The 24,215-nt window shown below is 52.0% G+C and overlaps 1 protein-coding gene across 1 annotated transcript in view; it reads left to right on the forward strand.

Annotated features, from left to right (window-relative positions):
* Nucleotides 1–4,101, forward strand: part of LOC100589116 (plexin-A1) — a 334,429-nt gene extending 330,328 nt beyond the window's left edge. Inside the window, exon 37 of the mRNA XM_030801673.1 lies at nt 635–4,101. Within this exon, the coding sequence (XP_030657533.1) occupies nt 635–730 (96 nt within the window). The 3' untranslated portion in view covers nt 731–4,101. The remainder of the gene's footprint in view (nt 1–634) is intronic.
* Nucleotides 4,102–24,215: the final 20,114 nt, after the last annotated feature.

Here is a 24,215-nt window from a genome sequence, read left to right on the forward strand (position 1 = left end):
GAAGAAGGACTGGCTCCTGGGCCGCACAGGATGGGAGCACGGGGCCAGAGGGCAGGACAGCCTCGGCCTGTGCCAAGGCTCTGAGGGCTAAGAAGGCCATGGGAGTGAACCACAGCCACCTGGGGAGGCCAGGGCAGGTGCAGCAGAGGCAAGGAGCCTTCCCCAGGGTGCCACAGGAGGCAGACAGGAGGCAGAGGGCTGTCCTCAGGCAGGTGCCCCAGGGGAGCAGAGGAGCAGCCAGAGACTGCATGTATTAGGTTGGGAGGTGGGGACAAAAGCCTGGGGTCCTGGGGCTCACCAGGGAAAGGGGAGCTGAGGCTCTCTGGGGAGCTCTGCTTTAAAGGGGCACAGAAACCCCAGGGTGTGAGGACTGGGTGGGGACATGTCAGCAGCATGGCCAGGCAGCTAAGGGATCAGAGCCTGCTGTTTTAGTGGGTGAGGGCAGGATGATGACAGGCGCGGGCTCATTCTCCATATTGGGGTTCTGGAGGGTCCAGGCTCACAACCAAGGTCCTTTGGCCAGGAATAGATGGGGTCGAACCTCTGGCACCTGCTCTGGAGGCATCCACCCTGGGCCTGCTGAGTGCATGGAGGCTGGTGGCCCGGCATGCTGACAGTTCTTCTGGCCCTGCAGATCCTGGCAGCCCTGGAGAAGGACGAGCAGGCGCGGCGGCAGCGGCTGCGGAGCAAGCTGGAGCAAGTGGTGGACACGATGGCCCTGAGCAGCTGAGCCCTGGCTGTGATCATCCAGCATGACGCGGCGTGAGGGCGGCCGAGCAGGGACCGGGACAGCCCTCGCCACATGCGTGTGGAGTGTCCGGTGGTGCTCGGGCCGCCGCAGTGCAGTGACTGCCCGGCCCTCCCTCCCCTGCCTCGCCCGGCCGGGTCCCGGCTCTTCCTGTGTGGAGGTGATGGTACCTGCCACACCACAGCTGCGCACACAGCTGCTTGCTCAGGGGCCGGGACAGCACTGGGTGCTCAGGCCGGCCAAGGACCTTCATTGCCTGGCAAGAGCTGCCCGGTGGCCTTCATGGGAGAAGGGCTGACCTTTGAGGGGCTGAGGGGTGAGGCCAGGGCCCTCCAGGGGGAGGGGCAGCCAGCTTGGGCTGTCCCCTTGAGACCGGGACAAGAGGCTGGGGGTGTCAGCATTCCCGGCTTCCCAAGCTGCCCCCAGGCGGCAGAGTCTGAGGGTCCGGGGGCCCAGTTTGGCAGCTGGAGAAGGAGGCAAAAAGCCCATAGCCGGGCAAGAGGAGCTCAAGTCGGTCTGGGCCTGTTGCCACCGCCTCCCACCTCCAGCACCCATGCCCGCTGCACCGCTGCCATCCTCAGATTCACCGCGTGCTCTGCGCGGCCGAGGCCGGAGCACCACATCCACCTCGCCCCAGAGAGGCCCTGCTCCCTCCTATGGAGGGGCTGTGGGCCAGGCTGCTCAGACTCCTGGGTGGCTTCCAGACGGACCGGGCAGCCCCTCTCCGTCCTCAGGGCTGTGCCTCTGGGAGCCATTGGGCCAGGGGCCCCGGGTCACAGAGAGCACGTTCCCGTTATTTATTCCCCTCCGCGTCCTACACAGGCTGCCCTGGCAGCTGCCTTCAAGGGTAGGCCGAGCTCCCCGCTGTGGAGCCCCTGAGGGCAGCCCCTGAGCACTCCTCTCTCTTCACTCTCTCTGTCCCTGCCCCAGCGGCTTCCAGTGTGGCATCTCAGCAGTGTCCTGGCCCCTCCAGAGCAGTGGGACATCTGGGGACTGTTTCTGTTTTTAGGGGAAGAAATTCTGCTGCACTCTGCTTGGGCCTTGAGGTCTGTGGCAGGGCCCCTCTGGCCCGCAGTGGCCTGGATCTGTCTGGGCCATGAGTGACGGGCAGTGACCAGAGGGACTGGAGGCCAGCGGTGTCCACCCTTGCCCTCAGCAAGAGAGAATGCATTCTTAAAAGAAAGCTGTACATGTATATATATGCATATATATATATGTGGCTCTAGCCTCAGGCTCCAGCCCCAGTGGGGTACTGTACAGTTAAATGAAGAGGAATTTGAAAGACGATTTGAACAAGAAAATGAAGGCAGTGGGAAAGCAATGCCAAATGGTTGTGGAGAAAGTGGCCGGAGCCTCCGTGGAGTGGAGCAGCCCTGAAGCCTGTGCCCCCCGACCTGCGGGCCGCTGTTTTGGTTTGACATGACAAGGAAAGGACTTCCTGCCAACCCTGAGAGCCTCTGGGGTGCCGCGTCACCACGGGGCATGCATGATTGTGCTAGCGTTTAGTCTGAGTTGATCTTTTTAAAACTGCAAGTGTTGAATACTAGAGGTTGTTAGACCCTTTTTTATGTTTTTTAATCAGTCACTTGTAAAAGCAAACAAGCGGTCCATCCCCTTTTCAAGGTCACTTTTTTGATGGTACCGAAGATCCCATGGACTTTAAGGGACAGCTAACTGTGGCCAGACTCAGCCCCATGTCCTCGGCCAGGCCCAAGGAGAGCACTCGGCCCCATGGGGTGCGCCAGTCTTGCAGTCCGCCCCTCCTGAGCAGCGTGAGCCAGATGACGCCGCAGAGACCCGCCCCTCGCCTGAACCCGGGTCGGTGTGGAGTCGGTGACTGCTGACTCAGGGAGCTCCTTGGCCCCGTGGGCACTGTGCCAGGGCTGGGGCCTTCTGCTGCTGCCACACCCAGCTCAGGCCTGGGCCAGCCCCTGCCCCCAGCCCACTGAGGGGGTGGACTTACTCCCTGGGCAGTCTTGGGGGCCAGAGCTGAGGCCAGTCCATATCACAGTGTCTGGGCTGTTTTTTTCAGTAGCCCCTAGCATTGGCTGGGATTCCCGTCCCTGGGTGCGCCTCCACCTCCTTTCCGATGCTTCCTGGCTATGGTGGGGTGGGAACCTCAGTTTCCCCCAAAGTCTTCCCTGGATGCTGGCTTCAGATTGAAGTCCCTGGTTCTTCCAGTTCCTTACGGGTTAGGTAGGGGCTCCTGCATCACCTTCAGAATCCAGTTCCAACCCCCACCCTCCTTAGGCCTTGTGCCCTGCTCTGCCCTGCCAGGCTGCCTTTGTCCATGTGAGTAGCATGGGCGGGTGGTGGGGACGGCAGTGGTGATGAAGGGGGTGCACCACAGGCCTCATATGGAGCAGTTCCCACAAGGGCGTGTGGCTGGGGCGTGGCCACCACAGAGCACATGGCTGTGTCTAGGCGCAAGCACTTTAGCAGTATCTGTTTACATGCGCAAGGATCAAGCCGACTACCCGTGCTGTCTACTGGGACAGCAGTCTCCGAGCTACTCCGTACCTCCCTCTGCCAGGTCGTGGAGTTGGGCCCCAGTTCCCACTTGTCACTGGTTCCCACTGTGCTCCTAACTGTGCAGCACCTGGGAGCTCTGGCCTGGGGCTGGAGGCCCTCATAGGAGCTGCAGTTGAAGGCCGTTCTGTGCCCAGCAGCGGTGAGCGGCTCCCACGGGCCCTGTGTCTTCAGGCAGCCAGGGCTGCGGCACATGTGCTGTGAAACCGGCACCCACCTGGCGTGCTGCTGCCGCCACTTGCTTCCCGCAGCACCTCCTACCCTGCTCCGTGGCCTCCCTTTCCCCGCGCCTGGCTCAGGAGTGCTGGAACAGCTCACGCCTCGGCCTGGGAGCCTGGCCTCTTGATATACCTCGAGCTTCCCCTGTGCTCCCCAGCCGCGGGACCACCGGCCCCTTGTCCCGAGGGTCTGGGGGCCCCACGACCTGCAGCGTCTAGTCCAGGAGAGAGCCCGGAGCGGTGTGCCATCCCGGCTCGGCCTTGCCGAGAGCCTCCGCCCTGGCTTTCTCCCTGTCTGGATTCAGTGGCTCACGTTGGTGCTACACAGCTAGAATAGATATATTTAGAGAGAGAGATATTTTTAAGACAAAGCCCACAATTAGCTGTCCTTTAACACCGCAGAACCCCCTCCCAGAAGAAGAGCGATCCCTCGGACGGTCCGGGCGGGCACCCTCAGCCGGGCTCTTTGCAGAAGCAGCACCGCTGACTGTGGGCCCGGCCCTCGGATGTGTACATATACGGCTATTTCCTATTTTACTGTTCTTCAGATTTAGTACTTGTAAATAAACACACACATTAAGGAGAGATTAAACATTTTTGCTAAAAGCTCTTGGCTCCAGGTTTTCCTTGCTGGGAAGCAGGGGCGGCCGCAGGAGCGCAGGCACATCCCAAACGCGGAAGCGTATCTGCCTGGGAGAGACTCAGCCACACCCAGGACAGATGGCCATGCTCTGTGAGCTGGGGGCGCTCAGCCCAGGTGACACATTGGAGCCCTTGGCAGAGACTAAAACACCAGTGCCTGACCCACACTGGAGCCTTGGAGCTTCAGGGGGCTGAGCGGTGGTCACTTTTAGATGCTCCCCAGGCGATTCTCCCATGGCACCCCTAGCTCGGAGCAGTGGCTTCCAGCCCATGCCGCGAGGCAGGAATTCCTGGGTGCCTTGTTAACTAAAATCAGATTCTGACCCCGAGGGGCCCATGAGCAACAGCCTGGGGGATCTGAGGCTGCAGTCCTGGGGCCCCTGCCTTCAGTAGCCAAGGCTGGAATTGTGTTTCCCAGACTCGCAGCCAAGGAACCGGGTTTGAGAAATGTTGGTTTTTCCAGCAGAGACAGGCTATGCTGCTTCATGTCATGAAAATTTGTACAGATACTAATGATGGAGGTGTGGATGCAGCTTCTGCCAGTGCATGACTTTGGTCAGTGGCCCCGTCCCTGGGCTCATTGCATCCATAGCCCAACAGGAGTGGCTGCTCCTGCCGCAGAGGGTGGGTGCAGGGTCAGGTGTGACACATCCCCAAGGGCCCTGGGCACCTCTGCAGCTGCGCCTCCAGGCAGACCCCAGCCTGGACCGTCTGAGCACTGCCAGTAAGTGAACTCATTGGGACTTCCTGGCAACCCTGGGAGGTTGGGGGCAGCTGCACTTGCAGCTGAGGAATTGAGGCACACAGAGGTTGCACAATGTGTCCCAGCCACATGGTGGTAAGCAGCAGCCCGCCCAAACGTAGGCCCTTGGGACCCCAGGCCCTCCCCACCGCCCCCAAGCTCCCACCTGTCTCCCACCAGCCTCTCCATGGACTCATTCCTAGGGCTGACAGTGGCCCATAAGTCATCATCAATACCTCCCACTCTCAAACAGGTGCATCTTGACAGCGGGGCTACAAGCACAAGCTCCGTGCCAGGCTCAGTAACTCAAGAGAAATCAGTGTAATCACCTCGAAATTGCGTCGGAAATAAATTTAGCAAATGTGGTCCCGTTTAGGGTGTGACGCAGCCTGTTCTCATGGCTCAGTCCCCTTCAGCTTTTTTCCGGCACAATCAGCCCAGCCTCAATTACCCTCATTAGGCCTCCGAGGGCTCCGGCCGTCAGCCTGGAAGCTGAGCCATCTCTGAGCCGCAATCAGCGCTCGCTGTGCGAGTGATCGGGCGCAATTACACAGCAGCGGTGATGGGGCCTTCTGATTGCTGCTTGAGTGCGCTGGCTCCTGAGGGTATTAAACCATCAGCTATTAATGCTGGTGGCTCTGAGCAGGGCACTGGGATGGGCTCTCTGCAGGGCAAGGGTGAGGCCAGGCTGTGGGCCTGGGTGGGATGGAGGCACCCTCCACCCAGAGCAGATCCAGAGGTGACTTCGGACTTCCCACCTGGACCCCAGAGCAGCCACAGCTCAAGAACAAACACAGGCTCTGAGCAGAAATAAAAAATAACAGGCCAGGCTAAAACCTGATACAGTGACTATAGATGGTGTGGTGCCCTGAAGAAAACTGGTGGCATGGGAGGGTGCCCACCTGGCCAGTGGGCAGGGAAGGCCTGAGGAGGGATGGAGGAATCGAGGCTTGAGAAACAAGGAGCCAGCTGAGGTGACATCGGGGAGAGCATTCCCTGTGTCCAGAAGAATGGAAGAGGCCAGGTCAGCTCTGTGCAGGGAGGTGCAGGAGGTGCTGTGCCTTGGGGAGCAAGGAGGGTGGGCTCTGATTCGCATCTGGCAGTCGCGGGATGAGGCCAGAGGAGGCTGGAGCCTAAGAGGCTCCTGCAGGTATCCCCAGGGCCCGTGGCCCATGGCACCCCTTTGGGGCCTTCCTGGAGAGCCATCAGCCCTGATGGTGGAGCTTTGGGGGCAGATGTGTTCTTTCTGAGGACAACAGTCATGGAGTTGTCAGTGGAAGTGACTTGGGTCATATCCAGGCTGAGCTTCTAGTCCTGGAGCAGAGCCTCCAGCCAGCCTGCACTGGGCACGTAGGCAGGTGCACCACAGATCTTTGGGGAATGGGACACGGATGCCGGGGAGTGGTTTCTGCAGCATACGAGGCTGCCGGGCTGCAAGTCAGTACCAGGACCAGCCCCATTGTAGGGAGGAGAACCTGGGAGCAGAGAGGTAAAGTCATTACCCTCAAGGACACACGGTTACCCATGGTGGGACCAGGATTCAAACTCAGACTCTCTACTTCATGCTGCAACACTCCTCTAGTGGCTGGAGACTCCTTGAGGACAACACCAGGGCCTGATGCCCAGAGTCTGGACACAGAGCAGAGGGGCGTGAGCAGCTGGCAGTGAGCGACGCCCTGGGGCCTCGGGGACTTTGAGGAAAGCATGTTCCCAGGAGCATTTCCCCTGTAGCCGCCTTGTAGATACCGCCAGCCCCTTGAGTCTGCCCCTGTGGCTGGGAGACTCACGCACTCTCCCCAGCGTGGGGTCTGTTTGAGAGATGGGCTTTCCAGCCATCGTTGCTGCACCGGCTAAAACCACCCTGAGAAGCACCTGAGTACATGTTCCCTGCTGGGTGCCCCCCTGCATTAGAAATGATAGAAACTTAAGCTGGCTGGAGCAAGAAAGGGAACTAGCAGGTTCTTGAAATCAGAAAGTCCAAGGGAGCATCTACCTCAGGCATGGCTGGATCCAGGGGCTCCTGGAGGTCATGAGAAGTCTGTCCTCCTTCTCTGTCCTCTGTATGGGCTTCATTCTCTGGCCAGCTCTTCCCAAGTGGGGGGCAGCGATGACCACCAGCGGCTCTAGGCCTACTAGCTGAGCAGTCCTGGTGAAAACAGGACACTCTTGGTCATCGCGCACATCCAGGTAGGGATTTCATTGACCAATGTTTGGGGCAATGTCTTGATTTGCTATTTGAACCAGTCATTCTGGCCTAAAGGATGAGGTGCTCTGATCAGTAGACCCAGGCCACATGCCAGAGGAGGGATTAGTCCATTTGAACAGCAGGGTTTTGCAGATTGTGGAGAAGTGCGCAGGTGGAGGGGAGGGTCTCCCCACTGCTGGTGGGGAAGGAAAATCGTACAGTTGCTGTGGATGAGGTGTGGCGGCTCCTGAAAAGTTAAGTATAGAATCACCATGTGACCCAGCAACCCCGCTTCTGGGTGAACACACGAAAGAATGGAGAGCGGTGTCTCAGAGACACTTCCACACCCACGTTCACAGCAGCACTATTCACAGAGCCAAAAGGTGGAGGCACCCCAAGCATCCATCGACAGGTGAATGGACAAAAAGTGGTGCTTCCAAACAGTGGAATCCCATTCAGCCTTTGAAAGGAAGGAAATTCTCACGCATGCTATGACATGGATGAACTTGAAACAAGCCGAGCACAAAAAGACAAATACTGTATGATTCCACTTTTGTGAGGTCCCTAGAGGTCCCTAGAGGTCCCTATGTAGTCACAGTCATAGAGATGGAGAGAGAATGGTGGGCGCCAGAGGTTGCAGGAGAGATGGGAGTTAAGAGTTGGATGAGGACAGAGCTTCAGTGGAGGAGATGAATGTTTTAAGACGGATGGTGTTGATAGCTGTAGAACAATGGGAATGCTCCTGGTGCCACTGAGCTGTGCCCTTAAAAATGGTTAAGATGTTATATTTTATGTTACGTGTGTTTTCCCACATTTAAAATTAATAATAAAGTTTTTAAAAAAGAGTTTGAGTTTCACTGTGTGGACGCGAATGCCACAGACTGTCCTCAAGCAGGAGACACGCATCATCAGCTGCAGCGATGCTGGTGCCCCAGCCTCCCTGTGGCCCTGGCCTCTCCTTGCCCACTGCCCTAGGGACGCTGGCATCTGTAGCTGCTGCTCACAATGTCCAGGGCAGAGCCTCTCATCTCCCTGCCATGTCCCGTCACGGGCTCCCCATCTTGGCAAAGCCACCTCCAGATGGAACCCTCCCAACCCCGCAGAAGCTCCTGCCCCACCAAGCAGCCCTGCCTGGGTGACCTGCCACATGCTGTCTGTGGCAGGCCTGTCCCTCACTGGGCTGCAGTCACAGGCAGCAGGGCTACCCCAGGGCCAGCACCACGGCCTCCACCCCAGGCAGGGCCAGGACGGAGAAGGAGCTCAGGACATTCAGAATCCCAGACAGCACGGGTCCTGTCGGCTGTGCCCCTGCCTAGGGATATCCCCAACTCTCTCCAAATCTGTGCCTCTGCTCAGAATCTCAGGTTCGTTTCCACCTTACAACTCATTGCTCCCAGGTGAACGTTCCTGAAGCCGAGCTTTGACAAATACCTCTTTCCTTTGTTTATGAGACTGTTTGTATTTTTTCTAATGGATAGACCTTTTCTCCTTATATAACCGCTGTGTCATTATCACACTAACAAAATGAATGTTTGCATATTCCAATGTCCTTAACTATCTCAAACCTGAATTTTCACAGAGGGGTTGCTTGGATTTGGACAAGGCCCCCTGTTACACTTGGTTTTCTGTCTCTCCTGTTCGGATCCCCAGCGCTCCCCTTCTGTTTTCCAGCCGTTTTAAATGCAGAACCAGGTTATGTGTCTGAAGACTTGGATACCGCGGGCTTGGGTGGTGTTTGACAAGCGGCTCCATCCCTGCTTTCTGGGTTGCAGGTTCAATCTCCCAGCAGGCAGTGCTCCCTGCCACACCTGCCAGAAGGTCCTGGTGAAGTCAGGCTGATCAGGAGTTCGGGGCACAGACTTGGCATGCCCTCGCCTTGGCGTCTCTCACTCCATGCACCCAGGTCTTCCATCTACCTGGACTTTTTCTCTGAAAAGACTTGCTTTTTCGACCAGAAGAAATTATTCAAATGGAAAACTTGATGGCACTAAGTGGTTACCGTGAATAGGACAGAACCATTCCTAATAGAAGAGGGCTGTACAAATAACTACAATAGAGGTAAAAATAATCTTAAACTCCAGCAAAAAGCTGTTGCCCACATAAAGGCTTTCCTCTGATCAATGGCGAGGTGCTAGTGAGAGGCTGAAGACCCTGGCGGGGCTCTGTTCTTGGTGTGCGGATCTCTGGGCTACATTCTACCTGCCGGCTCAGGGGTCTTTTTCTGGTCTACCCTTCTGTCTCTGGGGACATGTGACCTTGCAAAGTCCGCTTCTCAGCCCCCTCCACTGGCTGCCTGGAAGGAGGTTGGGTGGGAGAGAGGAGCCGTTCTCGGCTCCCCTGGCCCTCCCTTGGGGTGGGCATCCTCCTTTGTGCTGGCCTGTGCCGGTGACAGCCCCTCCTCCCCCTGCCCCTCTGGCCTGGGTGAGCAAGGCTTCCCGCTGCCCCATCCCTTTGTGGCATCCTGTGATGGTGACTGGATGTGTCAACTTGCCTGGGCCTCGGATGCCCAGATACGTGGCCAGGCCTTGTCCAAGTGCTTGTGAGGATGTTTCTGGATGCGATGAGCATTTGGGTGGAGACTGAGTGAACCAGACCACCCTCCCCAGCGCAGATGCGCCTCCTACATCAGGTGAGGGCCTGGAGAGAACAAAAGCTTGACCCTCCCCAGAGGAAGAGAATTCCTCCCCCCTGACAGCCTTTGGGCTGAGACACAGGTCAGACTCAAACTGAAACATGGACTCTTTCTGAGTCCCAAGCTGGCCAGCCTCCTGGCTCCATTCACACTCACCCTGCAGGCCCCAGGACTTACCCTCCATGAAACCACAGGCCAACTCAGACCGATCACCTGTCTGTCTATCTACAGCTACTGAGAACCCTGAAGCATTTCCCTCTGCAGATCAGCCTTCGTTCCACCAGATGCTGCCTGCGGCGGGGGGTCCTACCTAAGGCTCTCCCAATCACCCAGATGCTGCCTGGTGTGAGCGGAGCTGGGGCCCAGCCTGTCCTGTGCGTTTGCTTTCCCCTGCCATTCCCTCCCCAGCACTTTTTCTCCTTTGTTCCATGTGGCTGAGCCTGCCCAGTGGCTTCCATCCCTCCCAGTGGGGCTCTGAGTGGGGTTCACCTCCTCTGGGCCTGGTTTCTCAGACAATTTGGCACCTGCAGGTGTGCGACATTCCTGTCATTCTTTGTGCATTTGCCAGCCTGAAAGGCTGGAGGGAGGGTGCAAAAACAGTTTTAAGTCCAAGAAAGAGGGCCAGAAGTCCTCTTGTCTCTCAGTGAAACAAATTCCTTAAAAAGTAGTTTTCAAGACGCAAATTCCTTTTTAAATGATCAGTCCATGAGAGCAGAAGGAGCAGGCCTGGCCGGGGATCCTCTTCTTGTGGCCTGTGCCTCCTGTGATTCGGAGCAAGTCTCTGTCTCTTTCTCAGCCTCAGTTTCTCCATTGTAAAATGAAGGACCAATTGTAATGGCCAGCGCCCTCCCCTGCAGGGTGGGGTGGAACTCTGTGATGATTTCGTGCCCTCTAAACCCATGTTTCCTGGAGGGTGGATGCCGCCTGGGACAAAGAAGCCCTCATTCCTCCTGGCCACAGGCCTTTGAGACAGAGGGAATCGGGGTCGCCCAACCCTTCTGCTGCCTCATCTGTCAAAAGCAAAGCTTTGATGGGAAGAAACTCAGTTAACCCTCTACATCTGGCAGGGTCAGGAGTCACGGTGAGGGAGGCCCCAGCTCTCCTGATGGGACTGAGAAAGGTGGGTGTGAAGGAGAGGCCTGCTTTCTCCCCTAAGAGACAGCACCCCTTAAGGGTCTCCTGTGGAGGGGCGAGTGACCCAGAAGTTCCCTATGGCCCCTCAAGGGGTAGAGAGGTGCTGAGAAGCCTGCCAGAACAGCAGGGCCTAGAGTCAGGAGGAGGCTCCTGGGCAGGGCTGCAGAGCCAGCACACATCCAGAAGCCAGGGGCATTCAGGGCTGAGAAGCAGAGGGGGAGACAACTCCAGGGAGTACCAAATACACTCTAGTTTATTCTGATGTCGTCCCATGGAGTTGTGCAGTGCACAACCCACACAGCTGTACATGGTGGCCCTGAGTGTGCTAAGGCACTCCCACAGCAGGCCCACAGAGCTGACCTCCCCTTCCCTACTGCCGAGAAGACCTGGGAGCTTTGCCTTAGCCCCCAGTGTCATCTTGGGAAGAAGGAAGAAAAGGGAGAAAGATCCTGATAGGAAGTTGAACTGCGACCAGAACTTACCATTTTCCCACAAGAGACTATGAAAACAAGAGAGATCATTTAAATAGCACTAGATTAAGCTATTTTCAAAGTTTGGAATGTTGTTCCTGCTTCCCAGTAGGACAGAAGCTTGGGAGCAAAATTAGGTAAGTTACAGACAATTAAGAAGCTCCATTAACAAAATGCCTGAGCAGAGCTGTGTACATTCTCAGCCCTAGAGAGTCCGGGCTCAGGTGCAGGTGGAGGGTGGGGGACGCTGCTCCTCCTGCCCTGCCAGCAGCGGAGCAAGTCACACCCTAGGCAGACACATGGGGCCCGATTGGCCAATCAGAAGATCCCTTCCTCCTGTCAGGGCTCAGCATGCCACTCCATGGAGACATTTTCTTTCCCTGAAAAAGAGATTGCTCCTTTACATAGGGGGGAGTTGGTAAACCAAGAACTGCTGGGGGCCACTCCATGAGCCGAGGAGAGAAGATAATTCGAGGAATTCAGAACCAAGAGACGGGGAGAGAGGGAGGGAACGAAGGGAAGAGAGAAGGAGAAAAAGAGGCAGAGGAGGAGAGAGCGATGGGGAGGGAGAAAGGGAAGGAGAAAGGAGAGGGAGGGAAGGACAGAAAGGCAGAGAGGGAGGGAGGGAAGGAGACAAAGGGAGAGAGGGAGGGAGGGAGGGAGAGAGAGAGGAAGAGGGAGGGAAGGGGAAAGGGGAGAGAGAGAGAGATAGAGGGGGGGAAGGAAAGAGAATGAGAGAGAAAGAGAGGCAGAAAAGGAGAGAAAGGAGGAGAGGGAGAGGGAGGGAGGAAAGGACAGAGGCAGAGAGAGAGGATGGGTAGAGAGGAAGAGAGGGGAAGGGAAAGAGAGAAAGTTTAAACTTCTGGATCCATGGTGTCTAAAGACTAGAACTGTTGGGGCGTTCAGTTACGTTTGCCAAGTCCCATTTCTCCCTTTGCCTAATCCAGTCTGTCACTTGGGACTTACAGAGGGCAGCTCTCTGCTGTGGCTGTTGAGTGCTTCAAATGTGCTTTGTCTGAAATTGAGATGTCCTGTGTGTGCAAAACACACATCAGATGTAAAATATTAAACATTTTAAATGGGTTACATTTTGAAATTATAATGTTTTGGATATATTGGATTAAATAAAGTAAGGTATTAATATTAATTTTACCTATTTATTTTGCTTTCTAAAATATGGCCACTAGAAAATTTAAAATTACGCTCCTGGTTCACATTGTATTTCCATTGGACAGGGCAGGGCTAGGCCCATTTTCTGGGTATGAAAGAATATACATTGTAATTTTGTGTGGGGAGGGGGTTGTCAGCTGCTTCTAAAGAGAAGGACTTCTGTGAAGCAGAGTGGAGCTTGGCTTTCTGAGTAGATAATGGATCTCATATGCAAGTTTGGGGTTAGAACCGAGGAAGAGAAGAAATGCTTTGCCTTTTTGTTTTTTCTTTATTATTATTATTATTATTTTTTGAGACAGAGTCTGACTCTGTCGCCCAGGTTGGAGTGCAGTGGTATGATCTCAGCTTACTGCAACCTCCGCCTCCTGGGTTCAAGGGATTCTCCTGCCTCAGCCTCCAGAGTAGCTGGGATTACAGGCATGCACCACCACGCCCGGCTAATTTTGTATTTTTAGTAGAGACAAGGTTTCTCCATGCTGGTTCTGACTGGTCTCGAACTCCCGACTTCAGGTGATCCGCTGGCCTCGGCCTCTCAAAGTGCTGGGATTACAGGTGTGAGCCGCCACGCCAGGCCATGCTTTGTTTTTTGTTGTCTCAACAGCTTTACTCAGAATTCACATAACATCCAATTCATCCACTTAGGTGTGTAACTCAATGGCTTTTTCTATCTTCACAGAGTTGTGCAACCATCACAGCTATTCAATTCCAGGACATTTTCATTACCCCGAAGAGAAACCATGTATGTCCCCTTTCTTCCATATCCCCCAGCCCCTGACAACCAGTGTTCTGCATTCTGTCTCTGCAGATTTGCCCATTCTGGATGTTTCATATAACTGGAATCATAAATTAGTAGTTCTTTCTGACTGGCTTCTCTCACTGAGCATGTTTCCAAGGTTCACCCGGGTTGCGGCATGTATAAGTATTTCCCTTTTTATGGCTGAATAATACTCCACTGTAGGGTGCACCACATACTGTTTATCCACTCGGCAGTTGATAGGCATTTGGGCTATTTCCACTTTTTTGCTAAACTGAACAATGCTGTTGTGAATATTCAGGTACAATTTTTGGGTGGACATTCATTTCTCTGTTGTAAAGAGCTAGGAGTGGAATTTCTGGGTCACATGGTAACTCCATATTTAATCATCTAAGGAGCTGCCAGTCTATTTTCCAAAGTATCTGCGCCATTTTACATTCCACCATGTATGGAATTGATGAGGGTCCCAGTTTCTCTGCTTCCTTGTCAGCATTTGTTCTTATGGGTTTTTTATTCTAGCCATCCTAGCAGGTGTGAGGGGACCCTGCTGCAGCTTTGATTTGCATTTCCCCGAGGGCTAGGAATTTTGAGCAACGTTTCGTGTTCTTTGTGGCCACTTGTATATCTTCTTTGGAGAAATGTCTACTCAAGTCCCTTACCCACTTTTAAATTGGATTATTTGTCTCTTTCTTATTGAATTATAATAGTCCTATATATATTCTAAATACCAATCCATTATCAGATGTATGATTTGCAAAATTTTTCACACATTATGTGAATTGTCTTTTCACTTTTTTAATGGTGCCCTTTCAATAAACTGCTTCTAATAAGAGAATGAGAAATCTGAAGTTAGTTTTAAGGGTGGGGTGTGGGATCAGGAGAGGGAGAGTGGAGCCACAGGCAGGGCAGTGCCCAGGGAAGACAGAGGAGGAGCTGGCAGGGAGGGCGGGGTCCAGGGAGACAGAGGAGGAGCTGGCAGGGAGGGCGGGGCCCAGGGAGACAGAGGAGGAGCTGGCAGGGAGGGCAGGGTCCAGGGAAAACAGAGGAACGCCAATGCTGGACACCAGAATGTGGAACACAAGTTCCTTTGACATATCTCTTGGTGATAAACCCTCTCTTTTTTTCTGAAGTTACCTTTAATTCATTTCACCCTCTTTCTTGAAAGATAGTTTTGCTGGGTATGCAATGCTAAGTGGAGCCATTTTTGTAGCACTTTGAAGACACGAATCCACTGTTCTGTGGCCTCGGTAGCTGCTCTGAGGAGGTGGGCTGTCAGTCAAACTGTTTTTCCTCAAAGGTGATTTTCTTTTTTACTGGCTATTTTTAGGATCTTCTTTTCATCTTTGGTGTTCTGCAATTTGGATACCATGTCTTGTCGACTCCTGCCTCACAGCTGGGGAAGAATGTTCTGGATATCAACACTTCCAGTGGGGGTCTTCTGGAGAGCCCACCAGAGGTCATTTCTCAGCCTTCCCAGTGATGGAGTGAGCATGCCATTCCCACTGCTCCATACCTTTCTCCTGAATCACTGCAGTGGTGTCTGTTTTGTGCAACAAACCTTTAACTGGACAAAGGCCCTCACCCCCTGCCATGATCCTGTGAGCAGCATTTTGTCTTTCCTCTAAGTCCCACAGGCCTTGACCCTGATGAATGTCTTGAGAGGTGAGGCTCACACTTCCCCTCAGGGTTTCTCCACCCCTCGGGTTTCCCATTCTGGCTCCCACCCACTGAGGGAGCACTGTGGGGGAGGCAGGGAGCTCCTCTTTCCACCCCTTTTGGAGCCGGGCCATGCTGCTTGATCACGGTCATTTCCTTAGAGATCTGAACCAGGGCGGGCATGATGCAGCTGGGGAAGCATTACTGTCGCAACCCCATCCCCAGTCTGACAACTCCTCCTAACCAGCAGGGCTCCTCACTGGCCTTTTTCACAAGCATGGGTCTTTTCCAGCAGTCTGTAGCTCAGGTTACTGGCAGAAGCCCATCTCTGTCTGCAGTCTTGGACACTGCACCTGGGACAGGTGTCTGTTACCCAGAGCTGCTGTAGCCACCAGCAGGTGAGAGGTTGGCGTGTTCCGTAGCTTAACCACCCAGTAGTTGAGATTGTCCCCTCTGCCTCCACCCGCAGAGGTTGATGATGGCTGGGGGTGCCTGCTTGGACATCAATAGAAAGGGCAGGCAGCACGGCCCCTGCCTCCTGGCAGCATAATCCTGGATTAGGAAGCTGCCGCATGGCTGCAGAGCCACTTCATTCCTGGGGCGAGTTCCCAGCACGCGGGATAAAGGACCATTAAATCTCCCAGGTGGGGGCCCTTGAGGGTTGATAGGCAGTCATTCTTGACTTTTGAATTCCTGCCAGTTGAAATACTTCCCATAGCAACTGACTCTCAAAATGCCTTCCATGGTGAGGATGGGTTGGAGTTCGGAGAAGAAATTTCCCCACTGCTCTATGCCTGGGAGGCTTGCAGATCCGCAGCAAGGGGCACCATGAGAGTGGATGGCCAGTCATCCTGGGGCTGGGTTTCTGGGTTCTGACCACTGGGCTCTAGAAACTAAATAGCCACCAGGCCTAGGAATTCTAAGCTTTGCTGGTCTGAATTCTCCATCCACCACAACTAAACCAATGCCTTTTTCTCAGCGACTCCCTCCCTGTTCGAATGGCCGTTTCTAACAGTGGTCCCTGTCCCTCAGTCCTGCCGTCTTTTCCCCAAAACATGCATTGCCATTGTTTTATCTACCCGATTTACTGGCCTGTGAGAACAAGGGTTTTGTCTGTCTCAGCTCCTGCTGTGTCTTTAGCCCTTGGGACAGTGCTCGGCACACAGTAGGTCCTCAGTAAATACCCAGTGAATGGAGAAATGAATGACAACTGAACGCTGGTCTTTACACACACATGGCTGTGCTTCTGTGCACACACCCTGCCTGTCTCCAGCCAGACAAGTGCGCAAAGTTGTCCCCCACTCCCTTGGCACCACAGACACCTCTCCAAGGTGGCATGAGCTGTCTGCACAGCCATTCCCAGGGCTTTGCAAGACCCGAAAATTGGGTACAATGGGCAACTTATCACCTCCCAGGGTAGAACTTCTGTACTTTAAAGAATCAGAGGCCTCCCCACCCCTATGTGGGGCCATGACTGTGGTCACCAGCCCTGCTGTGCCCACAGAGCTTTGAGTGCAGGCTTCACAGGACCTCCCCATGCAGAAGCCACCGTGGGCTTCAGGTTAGGAGGTGCCAAGGCTGTCAGGGCCGTGATTGCAAAGCTGTCCCTATCACATCCTGTGCTTCTCCTTGCAGGAAAACACAGAGTCCATTTCCCATCCCATGAAACCGGGCTGCTTCCATGACCCACTTTGGCCCATCAAGTGTGGCAGAAGTTCTGGTAGTCAGCCACAAGGCGGTGCCGCTCTGTCTGGAGTCAGGAGAACAGGCCGGGGAGCGGCTGGGGCAGAGTCTGGAATGTCCTCAGTGTTCCAGTTCCCTGTCCGCTCAGAGTGCGTCCAAAGGCCAAGGACCTGGAGACCTTCCCACACTTGCGGCCGCCGCTAGGACCGGCCTTGGAGTGCACAGTACTGCCCTGGCTTGGCTGCCCGGGATCTGAACTCCCTCCCGACCCCGGGCGGCTCTGCCTGCGGAGGCTCAATCTTCCCTTGCAGGGTTGGGCAGGTCCAGGCTCCCTTCCCAGCCTCCTTTGCAGCAGCACACCACAGCGTGGAGGCTCTGGTCAGGGTCAGCCCTACCAGTGGCAGCCTGCTCGGGGTGAGCGGTAGCCATGCAAAGGCGCACCCACAGCTCCCTGGCAGCACCAGGGGGCTCCACACCAGCCTGGGCCGGGGTGTGGTTTTTGGCTGTGGTCCTGGCTGTGGCTTTTCCTGCCTTATCCCTGTTTCCTCCAGGCCTCCTGAAGAGCCTCTGAGCTAGCCATATCAGTGCATAGAGTCTCCAGTGTTTGCAACTAAGAGCCCTGATGGTGTCAAGGTCCCTGCGTGGGCCAGGCCCGTGAGTCAGATTGACCAGGTGCTCGGCCAGTCAGACAGCACTTCTCTCTGGGTCACCCAGGATACCCATTCTCTGCAGTTGGATAAGGCAGGGTCAGGAAATAGGAGAGGACCTGTGTACACTCCCAGATGGCAAATAATGTGCCCACATGTGTCCCCGTTGGGGCAGCATAATGGCCCCTGTCTACAGACTCTCTCCCTTCCCACTCAAAGTCTTGAACCCAGGACTTGCTTTTTCTGAACCTGAGTACATCATCCCCAAACTCTGCCACTTCAGTCCTGCTGGCACCCCAGGCACTCTTCCCACACCTGCCTGGGGCTCCCTAGAGCTCCTGAAACATCCCAGCAAACAAAAACGTCTTCCTGGGCAAAGATGCTGGCTTTTCCTCCTCCACCTGCCCACCCCCAATACACAGTCTTTGCATTTCCTGCAGGCAGCCCAGTGGGTGCCAAGCCCCTGGTGGACCACAGCACATGGGATTCATGCTGTCATTAGTGCATGTCCTGATTCCCCAGATTTCTCAGGCTTCATCGTGCTGGGGTGCACGCTGGGAGGCTTATGTGTATTACACTGTTCCTCATGTCTCCTTTTTGTACACTTAGGTACCAGTGGTGGGTCGGTCCTTCCAAGACACCCTCTAAGAGCCCAGGGGCCCTGCCACTCACCAGGGCCCACTCCACTGTCATAAGCCTGAGTCCCAGGTGGGTCTTCATCTGGGACTTCTCCCCCTCCTTCAGTGTTGGGCCTTCATCAGTGCTAAGTTATCTACACACAGTTCCCTGGCACCATCCTTGGCCTGCATGCCCAGGAGGCCCAGCAGAGATGTTCTTGTGGCCCGTGTGGTGACCTTGCAGTGCAACTTTGGCCAAAAACTGTTCCCTAGCCACAGAGCAACTGTGTCAGCCAGAGTTCCCAGCTGCAGGCAAACAGAAACGAGCTCTGATTTGAAGGGAATGAAATCTATTGAAAGGCTATAGGGGACCTCACAGAGCCTCCAGGAGTCCATGCAGCCAAAGTTGTGCTGCGAGGCTGGGCTGAGGCACACGTGGCTGCTGCCCTTGTGCATTTGCCAGTGTCGCAGTGCCCTTGGCCATCCTGCAGTCCCCGCTGCAACTGCAGCAGTGTCTGATGCCCTCACTGTGGCCCTTGCTTGTGTCACCAGCTTCCCAGTCAAATTTGGGGGTGGGGGTCTGATGGTGGAGCCTGGGTCCTGCTCTCCAGCCCTGGGCACCACCGGGAGCTTGTTAATGCCCAAATCTGAGGCCTCAATGAGGCTTGGGGAGAACACGTGTTTTAACTAGAGTCCCATTGTATTAATTATCTTTTCTGGCATAACAATTATTGCAGAACTCAGTGGCTTAAGACAACAAACGCTGATGATCTCACACTGTTCCTGAGGGCCAGGGAGTGGCTGGGCTGATGGCTCTGCTTCACTGTCTCATTAGGCTGCAGCCAGCTGCAGGCTTGACTGGGGCAGGTGGGTCTGCTTCCAAGGTGACTTGCTCACTGCTGGTGTTGGCAGAAGGCTGTGGCTCCTCATTGTGGGGACTCTCCGTGGGACTGCTTGAGTGTCCTTGCAATATGGCGGCTGGCTTCCCCGGAGCAAGTGACCCAAGAGAAAGCCATGTTGTGGCCTCACCTTGCAAATCACATGTGTCACTACACAGGTTGGCCCCACTCAGCCTGGGAGGGACTGTGAGGTGGAGAAGGTGAGGACCTGGGCTTTTGTGGGGTTCTACTCACAGAAAGAGTATTCACCTTGCAGGACAGCCAAAAACAATGACTAGGATTATTCTCTTGTTCTTTTTCTAACCTACTCAGTTGGATGTTTAATTCAATTATTTGCATTGCTTCTTGTTTATTAATATAAATGTTTAAGGCTATGAACTTTCCTCTGAGGAACAATAGCTCCAATGTAGTGTTTTTATTATTCCTGAATATGTCAATTTGGGATTTTATTTCCTCTTTGATCCAAGTTTTGCTTAAGAGAGCTTTAAAATTTCCAAGCAAAGGGCCTTTATATTAGTTATATCTGGTTTTATTGCGTTGTGAATAGAGACTTTTTTCTGTATGTTTTTTTTAACAAAATAAAATGTATATGGCTTAAAAATTCAGATCGTAGCATTATCAAGCTTAAAACAAAAATCTTCTGTCCCCTTTCCTTCCCTTGGACACTCCAAGTCCACTTAGTCCTTGAGGCAACTGTCTTCAACCCTCTTCAATGGCTTTTCTGTTATGTCCCACCCCAGGCCTGAAGAACAGTACTGCACCGTCAATTCCAGACATTCCAATATTAGGCACTATCTGCTGACTATCATTGTCGTAAGACTAGGATGCAGCTTTTTATCTTCCCCTCTTTTGTACACATGTCCCCTCTCCCTGTCCTATTCTCGTAGTCATATCACGATTTTTGGTGAAATGCATTTCTAGCATTGGTATTGCTCTGGTTGTGTAAATATTGTTCATAGATGAGTCCCATAGTGCACTATGATTACATTGATTTTCTTATGCAATTTTGTCCCTGGATTTGCCCCATTTTAGGGGTTTGCTTGGTTTTTATTATTGTTGGTTTCTCAAACATATTTGGTAATCCACCAATTTTAATTTTTTCTTGACAACATCCCTCCTGGAGCCCCGGATGCTTACACTGGCTGTTGCTGTGTTCTTGGTCTCTCTGTCTTCACCGCCCTGGGAACCCCCTGGCCTTAGCCTTGGGCTCCAGCCTCAAGGTTGTTACCGAGCAAAAGGGTCTCACTGCCCGGTGTGCTAGAGGCCAACACCATGATACTTTCGAGAAAATAAAAGCTTTATATCGATGGTTGACTCCCAAGGAGATAGGCATCCATCTCATATCTGTCCCCTGTGCTGGCTTCAAGGTAGTGCTTTGATTAGAGAAGATGCTGGGGGTGGATTCTGGGATTGGCAGGTGATTGGCAGAAGGAGAGGGATGGTCTGGAACATCCTTGGGCATGTGCACTTATCTCTTCATGCCTCCTCATGGGTCTCAAGTGCAAATACCAGGGGGAGTTAGTCAGAAACATGCAGGGGAAGTTCAGGCTGTGACCAGCAAGCTCCTTCTGCACAGACTGCAATTGGCCATCTTGGTTCCAACTGGTGTCAGCCAGTTCTTTTATCTCATAAGCAGAGGGAGTTTCAGCGTTTCTGAAAGTTGTTTCTTTTCTTATCTGCCGTCCTGCAAACTCAAGAATTTCTGTTAGTCAATGGTTTTTAAAAAAGCTCTTTGGGGCATAGTTTCAGGGTCTGATGTCCTGGCGCCCCTTCCTGCCCTGGCTTGTGCGCGTGCACATAGACCTAGCACATTCTCCAGTGAGTGTGCACGGGAGAGGCAACATTTTTGAAGCCTTCAGTATCTGAAAATATTTTATTTTACATTCACATTTAAACATTTTTATTTTCCATGTATACTGAGGATACTTTGACTGGGTATTGAAATCTAGGTTAGAGCCACTGTGTCATCACCTTCTAGCTTCCACAGTGCTGTGGAGAAGTCAGATGCTGTTGGAACCTTATCCTCTGTGACCTGATCCTCTGTTATCTCCTTGATTTTGACATTTATGGAAATGTGCCTTGGTGACAGTCTGTCTTTATTCATTGGACTGGACCCTTCGTGAGGCCCCTCAGTGTGGGAACCAACGTCCCTTAGTTCTGTAATGCTCTCTTTTATTATTTATTGGATGATTTTTCTCTCCTTAGTTTTCTCTGTTCTGAGTGCCTGTTATTTAGACGGTGGACATCCTGGACTAACAATCTAATTTTCTTTTGTTTCTTCCTTTTGCCATTTTGTCTAACTCTCTGGAGTGTTTCCTCACTCTTATCTCCCCCTCTTCCAACTGAATTTTCAAATGTATGCTCCACATATTTCATTTCTCAGAGCTCCTTTCTGTTCTCATCGTTTTCTTCGCTAGAGCCTCTTGTGCATGTTCTCTGGATCTTCCCTTCTCTCTCTGAAGACACTCCCTTCAGTTTCCTTCTGAGACCCTTTGTTCTACTCCCTATTTTTCAGACTACAGGCTTTCTTCAGGTGATCCCTTGATTTTCTGTTCATATTTAAGAGGGAGGCACTAAAAATAATATGTATTTGTAAGAGCCCAAATTGGAAACGACCCCAATGTTCATTAACAGTAGAGAGGACAAGAGTGTACCCACACAATGGAATGCTCTCCAGCACCGAGAATAGACCATATTTGTGCAAGTCACCGGGCAAATCTCAAATATGATGCTGAACAGAAGAAGCCAGGCTTGAAACAGCACACCTTTGCCTAAAGCATGGAACCAGGCAAGACAAATCTGTGTGCTAGGAGTCATGATAGTGTTATCTTTGCCTGGGGGTGGTGAGTGGAAGGGGCTGAGAGGCTTCTGGGATGCAGGTTTATTCTATCTCTTGATCTGGCTGACTAAGGGCATGTCCGGTTAGTGAAAAATCATCATGCTAGACTCTCAGGAGGAGTGCACTTCACTGTCCAGCAATTATACTTTCAGCTAAAACCATACAAGGGAAATCCGTGGGACTTGTGGGCTGGTGGGTGACCCCGTGGGGCCAAGCCATTCCTCCAGAGAGCAATATTCCATTCTCCTGCCTGGGTGAGCCATTTGTGAGCGGACTGGGAGCGGGGCAGGGGTCTCTTGACTCCGTGTGCAGGCTTCTCACACACTCCACTTTTTCAGTAAGGAGCCTCTCTTCTGCCCTGAGAAAGGCTGAGCTCCCCACCTCCAGAGAGTCTGGGTTCACCCTCCGCAGAGAATAAACCTCCCATCTTCAACTGGGATGGTGGGGGATAGGGATCCAAATGCCCAGACCTTACCTCCAGGGTATCTGGTGCCTCCAATTCTGCAGGCTTGCTGGGCCTTGTGATTGGCCTGATTCTGCCTGACTTCCTTAATTCTTGCTTCAGAACAGTTTTTGTTTCACTGTATTTTCTGGGCCTTCTATTAGTAAGTGAGGGACCATCTGGACTAATTTGCTAACACTTCTTTTTTCTCTCATATTTTCTCTCTCTTTCCTTTTGTTCCGCTTTCTTGCAGATTTCTGCAACTTTATGTTTTAATCCTTGGGTAGATTTTTAAAAATCAACTATCATATTTTAATGTTGTTATTACATTTTTTATTTTGGGATAATTATATTCACATGCACTTATAATAAATAATGCAGATATTTCTATGTACTCTGTACTCAATTTCCCCCAGTGGTAATGGTTTGTAAAGCTATGGTAGAATATCACAACCAGGATATTGACATTAATGCAGTCAAGATAAAGAACATTTCCACTGCTTCAGGTATCTCTTGTAGTCCCCCCTGTTTATGTCCCAAACGACTTTTCCTTCCCCTGTCCCTCTAACCTTAACCCTTAGCAACCACTAATCTGTTCTTCAGTTCCATAATTTTGTCATCTCAATGGTATTATATCAATAGAACCACAGAGTATGTAATTCTTTGGGCTTGGCTTTTTCACTCAGCAGAATTCTCTGGAGATCCATCCAAGTTGTTGCATATATCAATAGTTCATTCCTTTTATTGCAAAATAATATTGCATAGTACAACATACTACAGTTTGTTTAGCCATTCACCTGGTGAAGGATATCTAGATTGTTTCCAGATTTTGGCTATCACGAGTAAAGCTGCTATGAGTATTTATGTACAGATTGTTGCAGGAACATACTTTTTCATTTCTCTGGAATACAGTGCGGTTGTTGGGTTGTATGGCAGTTGCATGTTTAGTTTTATAAGAAACTGCTGAACTCTTTTCCAGACTGGCTGTGCCATTTTACATTCCTACCAGGAATGTACGAGCAATACAGTTTCTGCACATTTAGAGTCAGTATAAACATTGACGCATAGTCCCTTTGCAAGGGTGAGGTCTGGAGTTAAGGCAATGAGTTCTGCTGGCTGAGGGGGCAGAGTGGTAGCCTCAATGATAGATGTGGAAGATACGATAGCATAGCCTGCCTTTGCTAGCGAGTGGCGATTAGGATGCACATCCTCACCAGCATTTGGTGTTATCACTACTTTCCATTTTAGCCATTCTGTTAGGTCTGTAGCGTATATCTTTGTGGTTTAACATGTGTTTCCTTTAGGGATAAGACGTTGAACATCTTTTTATATGCTTATTTGCCATCTATATGTCTTCTTTAATAATACGTCCATTTGTGTCTTTTGCCCACTTTCTAACTAGATTGGCTTGTTTTTCTTTTTCAACTTTTAGCTACCCTATTAACTGAAAGAATTTTTTTTTATTGCTAAGTTTTGAGTGTTCTTTTTATATTCTAGATACTAGTCCTTTATTGGACATGTGGTTTGCAAATATGTCTCCTCGTCTGTAGCTTGTCTTTTCACCCTGTTAAAAGAGCCTTTGCAAGCAAAAGTTTCTAATTTTAATGAAGTCCAGTTTGTTAATTTTTATTTTTACGGCCCATGCTTTCTGTGTCAGGTTGAAGAACTCTTTGCCTAGCTCCAGAGTTTCTGTTATGCTCTTTTTTTCCTAAAAGTTTTATAGTTTACATTTAAGTCTGTGATCCATTTTGAATTAAATTTTATGTAATGTATGAGGTGTAGGCTGATGTTCATTTTTTTGCAGCTATCATTTAAAAACTAAATAATAGACCACTTTTAAGTTTTGGATTTACAGAGAAATTGAGCAGATTGTATAGAGTTCCTGTGTAATCCCACCCCTGAAGACAATTCCTCTGTTATTAACATCTTGCATTAGTGGCACACTTGTTATACTTAATAACCCAATATCGATATGTTATTATTAACTAAAGTCTATAGTTCACACTCAGTTGTACATCTCTGTGGGTTTTGACAAAGGCAGAATGTGGTGCATCCCCTGTTACAGTATCAAACAGGAACTCCACGGCCCTAAAATTGCCCTGTGCGTTAGCAACCACTGATCTTTTCACTGTCTCTATAGTTTTGCCTTTCTTAGAATGTCATACAGTTGAAGGCTGGGTGCGGTGGCTCAAGCCTGTAATCCCAGCA

This window comes from Nomascus leucogenys, chromosome 21 (genome assembly GCF_006542625.1).
Source record: "Nomascus leucogenys isolate Asia chromosome 21, Asia_NLE_v1, whole genome shotgun sequence".
NCBI lineage: Eukaryota > Metazoa > Chordata > Mammalia > Primates > Hylobatidae > Nomascus > Nomascus leucogenys.